This window comes from Leucoraja erinacea, chromosome 5 (assembly GCF_028641065.1).
Source record: "Leucoraja erinacea ecotype New England chromosome 5, Leri_hhj_1, whole genome shotgun sequence".
Classification (NCBI taxonomy): domain Eukaryota; kingdom Metazoa; phylum Chordata; class Chondrichthyes; order Rajiformes; family Rajidae; genus Leucoraja; species Leucoraja erinaceus.
This window is the reverse complement of record NC_073381.1, coordinates 91,279,627-91,291,907: the sequence shown is the minus strand read 5'-3', so window position 1 is coordinate 91,291,907 and position 12,281 is coordinate 91,279,627. Positions and strand designations below refer to the sequence as shown.

Below are 12,281 nucleotides of genomic sequence, written 5' to 3'. Positions count from 1 at the left end.
ATCACGGCTGACCTCTCTCTTCTTCTCAACCCATTCTCCTGCCTTCTCCCCATAACCCCTTACACCCGTACTAATCAAAAATCTGCTATCCAATCACATCAGATATACTACACATAAATACGATCAAGTCAAACTCAAGTACAACAGGTAGAGGATACAGAGTGTAGAATATAGTTCTCATCATTGTAGCGCATCAGTTCCACAGACAAAGTCCAATGTCCGCAATAGAATAAAGGTTCATAAGTTATAGGAGCAGAATTAGGCCATTCGGCCCATCAAGTCTACTCTGCCATTCAATCACGGCTGATCTATCTTTCCCATTCTTCTGCCTTCTCCCCATAAACTCTGACACCCGTGAGTGAATCGGACAATACCCTAGCGTATGGAAGGGCCGTTCAGAAACCTGATAACAGAGGGGAAGAAGCTGTTCCTGAGTCTGGTGGTGCGCGCTTTCAAGCTTCTGTACCTTCTGCCGGACGGGAGCGGGGAGAAGAAGGAATGACCGGGGGTGGGACAAGTCTTTGATTGTGTCGGCTGCTTTCCCGAGGCAGCGTGAAGTGTAGACGGAATTGTTCATTGACTCTTTCCCTGCTTTCACACACACAGGTGGGGTTCCAGAAGAGTGGGAAAATCGTGGCTGTGGACCAGACACTTTACTGCAATGCAGGAAATAGCCTGGACCTGTCATCTTCTGTAAGTGAGACTAGGATTCACCACCTTACAACGGTGAAGTGCCCTGTTTTATAATCGTGACTAGAGCCCTTTCCGCAGAGAACAACAAACAAAAGCAAAGGAATGGAGGAAGCACCCAGCAAGTCAGGCAGCCTCTGCGATGAAAGAAACTGGGCTAATGGTTCAACATGACGACCTTTCAACAGATCTAGGGAAAGTTAGTGAACAGGCAGGTTTTGTTGCGATTTGGCTGTTGGAGTAACCAAGGTCCAAAGACTTTATTAACATTACAGCATAGGTGACGTCATACTAGCACGTTACTCTATAAGTGTGAGAACAAGGCAGGGAAGCTTTCTGTTAAACCAGTGGGTGTAGCTACAAAGTATGACTCATAACACGAGTGACACTGATCTACAGGTTTTAAGTTGCAGAGAGAGAGAGAGAGAGAGAGAGAGAGAGAGAGAATGGGTGGAGAGAGCGCACTAGGCAGAATTTACAATTTTACAGGGGCCAATTAACCTACAAACGTTTGGAATCTTTGGAGTGTGGGAGGAAACCGGAGCCGCTGGAGAAAGCCCACGCGGTCACAGGGAGAACATACCAACTGTGTACAGACAGCACCCGTAGTCGGGATTGAACCTGGGTCTCTGGAGCTGTGAGGCAGCAACTCCACCGCTGCGCCACCGGGGCGCCCTGATTCCTTCTTAAGGGGTTGGACAGGCTAGATGCAGGAAGATTGTTCCCGATGTTGGGGAAGTCCAGAACAAGAGGTCACAGTTTAAAGATAAGAGGGAAATCTTTTAGGACCGAGATGAGAAAATCATTTTTCACACAGAGAATGATGAATCTCTGGAATTCTCTGCCACAGAAGGTAGTTGAGGCCAGTTCATTGGCTATATTTAAGAGGGAGTTAAATGTGGCCCTTGTGGCTAAAGGGATCAGGGGGTATGGAGAGAAGGCAAGGATGGGATACTGAGTTGGATGATCAGCCATGATCATATCGAATGGCGGTGCAGGCTCGAAGGGCCGAATGGCCTACTCCTGCACCTATTTTCTATGTTTCTGTCACGTGTCACATGCTGAGGTTTTCTTGACAGTGGGGTTACTGAAAGGACTCCGAAGTAACACTTTCCACTGCCCTCTCTCTCCCTCTCTCTCTCTCTATCTCTCTCTATTCCTCTCTCTTTATCTCTCTGCGCCCCCCCCTCTCTCTCTCTCTCCTTCTGGCGCCAGATAATGGAGCGGGCACTGTTCCACATGGGCAACGCTTACAAGATCCCCAACATCCGGGGAGTTGGCCACGTCTGCAAGACCAACCTGCCTTCCAACACGGCCTTCCGGGGATTCGGGGGCCCTCAGGGAATGCTGATCGCTGAGACATGGATGGACGCCGTGATCCGGAAGAGCGGACTGCCCGCAGACCAGGTACCAGAGAGCGAGGGGGGGGGGGGAATGGGTGGGTGGAGGGTGCTGGATGGAGAAAGGGAGGTTGGGGCAGATGCTGGAGCCTTGAGCAAGACGCAGTGCTGGAGTAATTCAATGATCAAGCAGCATCTTTGGAGGATATAGAAACATAGAAAATAGGTGCAGGAGTAGGCCATTCGGCCCTTCGAGCCAGCACCGCCATTCAATATGATCATGGCTGATCATCCAACTCAGTATCCCGTACCTGCCTTCTCTCCATACCCCCTGATCCCTTTAGCCACAAGGGCCACATCTAAATCCCTCTTAAATATACCCAATGAACTGGCCTCAACTACCTTCTGTGGCAGAGATTTCCAGAGATTTGCCACTCTCTGTGTGAAATTTTCTTTTTTCATCTCGGTCCAAAAAGACTTCCCCCTTATCCTTAAACTGTGACCCCTTGTTCTGGACTTCCCCAACATCGGGAACAATCTTCCTGCATCGAGCCTGTCCAACCCCTTAAGAATTTTGTACGTTTCTATAAGATCCCCCCTCAATGGGTAATGGGTTTGGGGTGGTGATCTTGCTTCAGACTCAAGGGGCAGTTCGACGTTCTGGGATGAGCAGGAAGCAGGACCTTGCCTGAGGTCCCACCCTCCAAAAACAGCTCCGGTCCATTCATAATGTAACATCAAAGAACTGCAGATGATGTTTTATACCAAAGATAGACACAGTATGCTGGAGTAACTCAGCAGGTCGGGCAGCATCTCTGGAGAAAACGGATAGGTGACGCTTTGTGTCGAGTCTGAAGATGGGTCCCGATCCGAAACGTCGCCTGTCCATGTTCTCCAGAGATGCTGCCTGACCTGGTGAGTTAATCCAGCACTCCAGTGCATTTGTGGCTCTTCTTGTGGTTTGGGAACAGATGTCCTGGACTCTGACACTACTCTGTTTGGCTTTGAAAGGGATATCGATGGCCAAACCCTCTCAAGGTTCCCAACATCCCCAGTGTATGACGGCACTGGGCTTGTTGTCGCTGGTGTTTAGAAGAATGAGGAGGGGGACCTCATTGAAACGTACCGAATAGTGAAAGGCTTGGATAGTGGATGTGGAGAGGATGTTTCCACTAGTGGGAGCATCTAAGACTAGAGGCCACATCCTCAGAATTAAAGGACATTCTATTAGGAAGATGAGGAGGAATATCTTTAGTCAGAGGCTGGTGAATCTGTTGAATTCTTTGCCACAGAAGGCTGTGGAGGCCAAGTCAGTGGATATTCCTAAGGCAGAGATAGATAGATGATTGATTAGTGCGGGTGTCAGGGGTTATGGGGAGAAGGCAGGAGAATCGGGTTAGGAGGGAGAGATAGATCAGCCATGATTGAATGGCGGAGTAGACTTGATGGGCCGAATGGTCTAATTCTACTCCTATCACTTATCATCTTATGACCTTCAACTCCCATTGTTCCCAACCGTCACTTTATCCAAAACTGTCCTCTCCCCGTTCCACTCCTGAGGTGCGGAGGTTGAACCTGTACAAAGAGGGAGACGTCGCCCACTTCAGCCAAAAGATGGAAGATGTGAACATTGGGAAATGTTGGGATGAATGTGTGGAGAGCTCGTCCTACCACAGCAGGAGGAAGGCAGTGGATGAATTTAACAGGTCGGGTGAATCTTTTGCTGCATGGCGTTCTGTCATTCTAAAGTCGGCTTGGTGATGCATCGGTAGAGTTGCTGCCTTACAGCGCCGGAGATCTGGGTTCCATCCTGACCACAGGTGCTGTCTGTACGGAGTTTGCACATTCTCCCCGTGACCACGTGGGTTTTTTCCGGGATCTTCAGATTCCTCCCACACTCCAAAGACGTACAGGTTTGTAGGTTAATTGGCTTCGGTAAAATTGTAAAATTGTCCCTAATGTGTGTAGGATCGTGTTAGTGTACAGGGATCGCTGGTCAATGTTCAGTTTTCATGCATCCATTCATTCATTCATTCATACATTGATTCATTCAATCATTCAATCATTCAATCATACATTCATTCATTCATCATGCATTCATGCATTCAATCATTCATTCAATGCTGGCCAACGGCCTGTTTCCGCACTGTATCTCTAAACCAAACTAAACCCGGGTTCAATCCTGACTACAGGTGCTGTCTGTATGGAGTTTGCATGTTCTCCCTGTGACCACTTGGGTTTCCTCTTTTTTTTTTTACAAATAGTTTTATTCAGGAAACAAAACAAACATACAGAGTATTAACAGGACCAAAGGCGGTTTAAAAAACAACCAGTCGTCAATTTAATATATCGCCAACTTTATCAATAATACTCCCCACGGTGACCAGCATTCACGGAAGCCTCCAGAGTCCCCGTGGTCACCGCGTGTTCCCTCTCCAGGTACACGCGTGGACGGACGTAGGCCCGAAATAGGGGCAGGTGACTACCCACTGCCTGGTCCCGCGAATGGCCATCTTGGCCAGGCCCAGGAGCAAACCGGCAGGGTGTTCCCCACCCCCCCCCCCCCCCCCCCCCCCCCCCTCCAAACCCTCCCCCCTCTGTACCAGGTGCCCAAATATCAGGAGCGTGGGGCTAAAATGTAGCCAAAACTTGAGGAGCAGCCCCTTCAGATTGTCGAACAGGGGCTGCAAACTGTGTGCTCCGGTTTCCTCCCACCCCACAAAGACATTCAGTCTTGTAGATTAATTGGCCCTCTGTAAAGTTGCTCCCTTGTGTGTTGGGAGTGGATGTGAAAGTGGGATAAGGTGGAAGTAGGTGATCGATGATCGATGGTCGGCGTGGACTCGGTGGGCCGAAGGACCCGTGTCCAACCCTGTGTCTCTCCATCAATCAGTAATCCTTTCTTCAATAGCTGAGCTACAAGCGGTTTGCGGAGGAAGGATATCAAAGTGATATTGAAGAAAGGAAGGTGGCAAATAGAGTAGTTCAAACAAGTACAAGTTAATGGAACAAATTAAAAAGGGTGGAGACTCCATCTTGTTCCAGACTCTGAATATCTCCAAGGCAGTTGTTACGTTGGGCTGGGCTGGGCTGGGCTGGATCACGGTGTCGACATCACAGTCAGATCAGCCCTGATCTGCAGACATAAGGAACTGCTGACGCTGGAATCTGGAGAAAAACACAAAGTGCTGGAGGCACTCAGCGGGTCAGGCAGCATCTGTGGAGGGAATGGACTGGTGACATCAGCTCAGCTCCCTTCGTCAGGCTTAGGATAGGTCGGGACCCCTCTTCAGTCTGAAGAAGGTTCCCGGCCTGTCCATTCCCTCCACAGATGCTGCCTGGCCTGCTGACTTCCTCCAGCAATTTGTGTTCTGCTCAGCCGTGGTCTTATGGAAGGGTGAAACCAGGCTCGAGGGGTCGAATGGCCTCCCCGATACGCGGGCTCTAGCGTGGGGTCACGGGGCCTCGACCTCCAGCGGTTTCCATGGCTACCACTCTGGTCCACAGGAACTAACAGTCTCCCATCTTTCCGCCAGGCAACACCGCTGGAAGAAAAGGGGCCTGGCGATAATCCCCACCATGTTTGGAATTAGCTTCACTGCCACGTTCCTCAATCAGGTACGGAAAGACTGTCTTTAATCAAACTTTGCTGGACATTACCTTGCACTAAACGTTATTCCCTCTATCCTGTCTACACTGTGGACGGTTCCATTGTCATCATATCTTGACCATCCGCTGACTGGATAGCACGCAACAACAAAAAATGGTCACTGTACCTCAGTACACCTGACAATAATAAACAAAACTAAAGTAAACTAAACTAAACTAGACTAGACTAAACTGGGCTAGAATAAACAAGGCAACAGGATGCTCAGATAGATATAATCACTGGAGTAACTCAGCAGGTCAGGCAACATCTTAGGAGAAGGTAGACAAAAATGCTGGAGAAACTCAGCGGGTGCAGCAGCATCTATGGAGCGAAGGAAATAGGCAACGTTTCGGGCCGAAACCCTTCTTCAGACTGATGGGGGGTGGCGGGGAGAAGAAAGGAAAAAGGAGGATGAGGAGCCCGAGGGCTGAGGAAGGGGAGGAGACAGCAAGGGCTAACAAAATTGGGAGAATTCAAGCTGTGGTATCTAGTCTGGGTAAGGATGTAGCCGTAGAGCTGGAGGGCAGGAAATTGAATTCTCCCAATTTTGTTAGCCCTTGCTGTCTCCTCCCATCCCTCAGCCCTCGGGCTCCTCCTCCTCCTTTTTCCTTCTGCTTGTTCCTTTCTCCAACCCGCATCCCAGCAATCTGAAGAAGGGTTTCGGCCTGAAACGTTGCCTATTGCCTTCGCTCCATAGATGCTGCTGCACCCGCTGAGTTTCTCCAGCATTTTTTTCTACCTTCGATTTTCCAGCATCTGGAGTTCCCTCTTAAACATCTTGGGAGAAAATGGATTGGTGACATTTTGGTTCACTCTTCCTACATTAATCATACTGAAGAAGGGTCCTGAGCCAAAACGTCACCTATCCGTTTTTTAGGGAGATGCTGCCTGACCCACTGAGTTACTCCAGCACTTTGTGTCTACCTTTGGTATAAACCAGCGTCAGCAGGTCCTTGTCATGAGCACAGGGAGGTCAGGCTGGCTTCTATCGACTGAACACCAGGCCATTACCCAGACCGTTTGTGGTTTCTCACCAAGGTGAACATGAAAACCAGCGCAGGTGATGGGCAGCAGTGGAAGTGCTGGCACTGACTCACCCGGACAAACCTCTTTGGGTTCCCCAACAATGGGAAAGTTGAGATGAAAGGTTAGGTTTGGCCTTGGGTTTAGGCTCCTTATTGGCACGTGTACCAAGTTGGAGTAAAAAGCTTTTTTTTGCGTGCTACCCAATCAGTTCAGATAACGCTACACATAAATACGATCAAATCAAACTCAAGCACAACAGGTAGAGCAAAGGGGAAGATATAGAGTGCAGAATATAGTTCTCAGCATTGTAGCGCACCAGTTCCACAGTCAAAGTCCAATGTCTGCAATGGGGTAGAGGTGAATCGGACAGTACCCTAGCTTATGGAAGGGCTGTTCAGAAGCCTGATAACAGAGGGGAAGAAGCTGTTCCTGAGTCTGGTGGTGCGCGCTTTCAAGCTTCTGTACATTGGCCACATTCTTTGGAATTTCTTGCGCTCTTGAGCAGAGCTGATCCCACACCTCCAGCATCTCCTCTTATTCCAGCTTATTCCAATCTACCGCCAGGTAATGGAGACACAATGAACTGCAGCGACCATCAACTTCTGAAGGTTGGGATGAGATGTTGTTCGTTGAGGTGGCCCTGGTTTCATTGGGGTGGTGCAGGAGGGGAAGGGCTGAGGGGTGTGAGCGGGAGTGGGGTGGAGGCTTCAAGTTAAACCCTTCCCCGTGTTCTGTTTCAGGCGGCAGCTTTGGTTCACATTTACACTGACGGCTCGGTGCTCCTGACCCACGGCGGCACGGAAATGGGACAAGGGCTCCACACCAAGATGGTGCAGGTACCCGCAACGGTCCTTGCTCCCAGAAAACAGGACCGGGATCCATTTCTGCAGGAGAACCGGGCAGTTTGTGACTATACGTTGACACAAGGAACTGCAGATGCTGGCAAAAAAAACACAAAGTGCTGGAGTAGGTTGGTGGGTCAGGCTTCAGCATCTCTGGAGAACATGGACAGAGGACGTCATGGGTTGGGACCCCATCTCAGACTGAAGAAGGGTCGCAATCCGAAACGTCACCTATCCAACTTCTCCAGTGATGCTGCCTGACCCGCTGAGTTACTCCGGCACTTTGTGTTTTATGTTGTGGTGGGTGGCACGGTTGTGCCTTACAATGACGGAAACCCGAGTCTGATCCTGACTACGGGTGCTGTCTGTATGGAGTTTGTACGTTCTCTCCGTGACCAGCGTCGGTTTTCTCCGGGTGCTCCAGTTTCCTCCCACACTCCAAAGACGTGCATGTTTGTAGGTTAAACGTGCAACCTTTAAAATTGAAAATCATCTCTAGTGTGTAGAATAGTGTTAGTGTGTGGGGATCGCTGGTCGGAGCAGACTCGGTGGGCCGAAGGGCCTGTTTCTGCGCTGTATTTCCAATTTCTAAAGTCTATGCTGAAGTTTCTGCTTCTTAAATGTTCAGATATCAAATGATCAATAATACTGAGAAGAATAGATCTCCTTAGTAAATAAGTCCAGGGTTTGGTCCAAAAATAAAATAAAACCTGCAGATGCTATAAATCTGAAATAAAGTTGAAAATGCCATCAGGCAGCATCTGAGGAGAGAGAAACGTAATTTAAGTTTCAGGTTGGGTGGCATTTCACCAGAACTAGGTTTGAGCCTAAAGAAGGGTCCCAACCTGAAACACCACCTGCCCATTCCCTCCACTGATGCTGCCTGACCCCTTGAGTTCCTCCAGCACTTAGTGTTTTGCTCAAAATTCCAGCATCTGCAGTTTCCTCTGTCTCTTGCTTTGTATCTTTGGAGGGGGGGGGGGGAGAACGAAGCAGGCCCAGTGTGGAATATTGTGTAACTTTATCAGTGCCCTTTATCTGGTGACTATTTGCATACCTTCATTCATCTGGTTTCCAGTCTCTCTCATAGAATCACTAAAACTGACGCTAAACCTCTAACATGATACCTGCCTATGCTAATCATATTAGCCTGCATTTGGTCTACTCCATTTCTATCTGAATGCCTGTCCAAATGCCTTTTAAACATTGGACTTTTATCTGCCTACATCATCTCCTCGGCCAGCATATTCCAAATTACCGCCATATAATGGAGACGCAATGAACTGCAGATGCTAGTTGACAAAAAAAAGGAACAATATGCTGGAGTAGCAGGCTCGGCGGCATCTCGGGAGAATGGGGATAGTCATAGTCATATACAGCAGGGAACAAGGCCCTTCGGCCCAACTTATCCATGTTGCCGACCGAGTTGTCCCATCTACGCTAGTCCCACCTACCCTTGTTTGTCCCATATCCCTCTAAACCTGTCCTATCAATGCACCCATTCAAATATCATTTAAATGTTGTTTTAGTCCCTGCCTCAACTACCTTCTCTGTCAGCTCGTTCCACCACCATCTGTGTGATAAGTGATGACCCTTCTTCAGATAGATTGATTCAGGTAACAGGGTTCCTGACCTGAAGCATCACCTGTCCATGTTCTCCAGAGATGCTGCCTGACCCGCTGAATTACTCCAGCACTCTGTGTCTTTTTATTTTAGCCACCCCATAATGTAAGGGGGAATTGTAACCACGCTGACTCAGACGCCGTCCACTGAGACACGGAAATATACGGCAAGGAAACGGGCCCTTCGGCCCATCAGGTCTGCACCAACAATCAGCCTCCCATTTGCGCTGACCTTGCATTAATCCCAGCTGCGTGAATTGTGGAAGCCCCAAAAACTGTTGGAGGTGTTTATTAATACATTCATTCCAAAAACATACAGGTTTGTAGGTTAATTGGCTTGGTGTCAATATAAATTGTCCCTAGTGTGTGTAGGATAGTGTTAATGTGCGGGGATCGCTGGTCAGTGCAGACTCGGTGGACCGAAGGGCCTGTTACCGCGCAATATCTCTAAACCAAACTAAAGTATGTAAGTAAGTAAGTTTATTGGCCAAGTATTCACATACAAGGAATTTGCCTTGGTGCTCCGCCCACAAGTAACAACATGACATACAGTGACAGTTACAAATGTCTCAGAAAACACTAAACATGAATAATAATAAAACATTAATGATAAAACACCATTGATCAAGCATGTGAACCAACAAAATACCAGATTAAAGGGAGGCTACAGATTTTTGGCTGTTGAGTAGAGCAACTACTCGTGGATAAAAACTGTTTTTATGTCTGGCTGTGGCAGTTTTAACAGTCCGGAGTCGCCTTCCAGAGGGAAGTGATTCAAAGAGTTTGTGGCCAGGGTGAGAGGGGTCAGAGATAATCTTACCCGCTCGCTTCCTGGCCCTTGCAGTGTAAGAACTAAAAAAGTTCAAGTTGCCAGCTAGCATCTGTTATTAACATATTAACTGTTAGTTCCACTGTACCTCGGTTCTTGCAGACTCGCCATTAACACCTTTATTGGCATTACCTTTGTACTCTGTTGCATGCAGAGTCCAAAAGACGTTTGTCAGTATCTATCACTTAACACACCACCTGTTAATAGACACACAATGCTGGAGAAACTCAGCGGGACAGGCAGCATCTCTGGATAGAAGGAATGGTGGACGTTTCGGCTCAAGACCCTCTTCAGACTGAAGAAGGTTCTCGACCCGAAAGGTCACCCGTTCCTTCGCTCCATAGATGCTGCCTGTCCCGCTGAGTTTCTCCAGCATTTTTGTCTCCCTTCGATTGTTCCAGCATCTGCAGTTCCTTCTTAAACAAACTGTGGTTTATCCAGGTTACTAGTAAAATGCTGGGAATTCCAGTTTCCCGGATACACATCTGTGAGACGAGCACCAACACGGTTCCGAACACAAGCCCAACTGCAGCCTCTGTCAGCTCCGATATGAACGGCATGGCAATTAAGGTAAGGGACCAAACCCAGTAAACATACACTGGCTTTATATTTTAAACCACTCTCCACATCAATTACCAGCAACCCCTGTCTCCCCTTCTCTACAGATTGCGTGTCAGAATCTTCTGGAGAGATTGGAGCCATTTAAATCAGCCAATCCAACAGGAAGCTGGGAGGCAGTGGGTACGTGCGACAAAGTCAGTCAAGAACCGAAACGTCACCCTCTCCAGAGATGCTGCCTGTCCCGCTGAGTTACTCCAGCATTTAAAGTCAGTCACTTTGTTGACTGTCCAGTTCTGCTCGTCCCATTACAAGGAAGGATGTGGAGGCTCTGGAGAAGGTGCAGAGGAGGTTCACCAGAGGGCAGACACAAGGAACCGCAAGATGGTGGTTTACAAAAAAGAACGCAAAGTGCTGGAGTAACTCAGCGGGTCAGTCAGCGTCTCTGGATAGTAGTTCAGCTCTGGTTGCGGTAGGGATGATTCAGTTGCCTGATAACAGCTTGTAATATCTGATGCTCGCCTGAGAATATCCTTTGGCAACCATCCACACCACCCCTAACTCCTCCGATTTTTTTGTCAACTGCAAACTTACTGATCAAGCCCACCTCCATTTTCATTGCAAACAGCGGAGGTTCCTGCGCCGATCCCCGCAGACCACCACGGTGGATGGTACTAGGGCGGCACGGTTTGTTTTTGTATCAAAAGTAATTTATTTAATTACTATCACGTTACAAAACAAAACCATAGTATCACACCCACCACCATGTTACAAAATCATCAAATTATCTAGAAATTATCTTTCCAAACAACTATGTTACAATCCTTTCAAATACACTAAATAACTACTGTACAACAATGTAGTCTAACACCACCCCACGTGGACGCAACCCCCGGTAAAGGGGAAAGCATCTGCCTCGGGCAAAGTTCTCTTCCACCTGGCGCTGTGACTCGCGGATGGCCAGCTTGGCCGGGCCTAGGAGCAACCCAACCAGGACATCGTCGGCCCTGCCCACTCCCTAGATCCCATCACCAGTCCTCCAGTCGCTGACAACAGACCCGCTTCTCCCCCTACGGACCCTAGGTGGAGTGGCGGAGCGCCATGTCCTCCCGTCCCAGGATGGCACGGTGGCGCAGCGGGTAGAGTTGCTGCCTCACAGCGCCAGAGACCCGGGTTTAAACCTGACTATGGGTGCCGTCTCTACGGAGTCTGCACGTTCTCCCTGTGACTACATGGGTTCACCCGGGTGCACCGGTTTCCTCCCGCAGTCATACGCATTTGGAGGCTACTTGACTTCAGTAAAAATTGTAAATTGTCCTCAGTGTGACGGGTTGTGCTGGTGTACGGACAGAGTGGGCCAAAGGGCCTGTTTCTGCATTGTATCTCTAAACTTGCACTAGACGTTATTCATATGATTCCCTTTATCATGTATCTGTACATGGTGGACGGCTCGATTGCAATCAAGTATCGTCTTTCCGCTGACTGGTTAGCACGCAATAAAGGCTTTTCATTGTACCTCGGTACACGTGACAATAAACTAAACTCACGCTAAATCAATAAGCCTTCAGTCAGAATAACAAGCCTTAGAATAACTCAATGTTCGATCGACCACATGATACACATATGATGAACGTTTGTCGGCACTGGGCTTGCACTCGCTGGAGTTCAGAAGAATGAGGGGGGATTTCATTGAAACGTATAGAATGGTGAAAGGCCTGGATAGAG

At 48.6% G+C, this 12,281-nt stretch overlaps 1 protein-coding gene across 1 annotated transcript in view; it reads left to right on the top strand.

The window, feature by feature from the left end:
* The window catches only part of LOC129697556 (xanthine dehydrogenase/oxidase-like), a 77,502-nt gene that overhangs the window by 51,227 nt on the left and 13,994 nt on the right, over positions 1 to 12,281 (top strand). The window contains exons 25-32 of the mRNA XM_055636224.1: positions 607 to 693; positions 1,906 to 2,097; positions 3,591 to 3,736; positions 5,567 to 5,648; positions 7,446 to 7,541; positions 10,440 to 10,568; positions 10,664 to 10,735; positions 11,910 to 11,912. Coding sequence (XP_055492199.1) covers positions 607 to 693; positions 1,906 to 2,097; positions 3,591 to 3,736; positions 5,567 to 5,648; positions 7,446 to 7,541; positions 10,440 to 10,568; positions 10,664 to 10,735; positions 11,910 to 11,912 — 807 coding nt within the window. The remainder of the gene's footprint in view (positions 1 to 606; positions 694 to 1,905; positions 2,098 to 3,590; positions 3,737 to 5,566; positions 5,649 to 7,445; positions 7,542 to 10,439; positions 10,569 to 10,663; positions 10,736 to 11,909; positions 11,913 to 12,281) is intronic.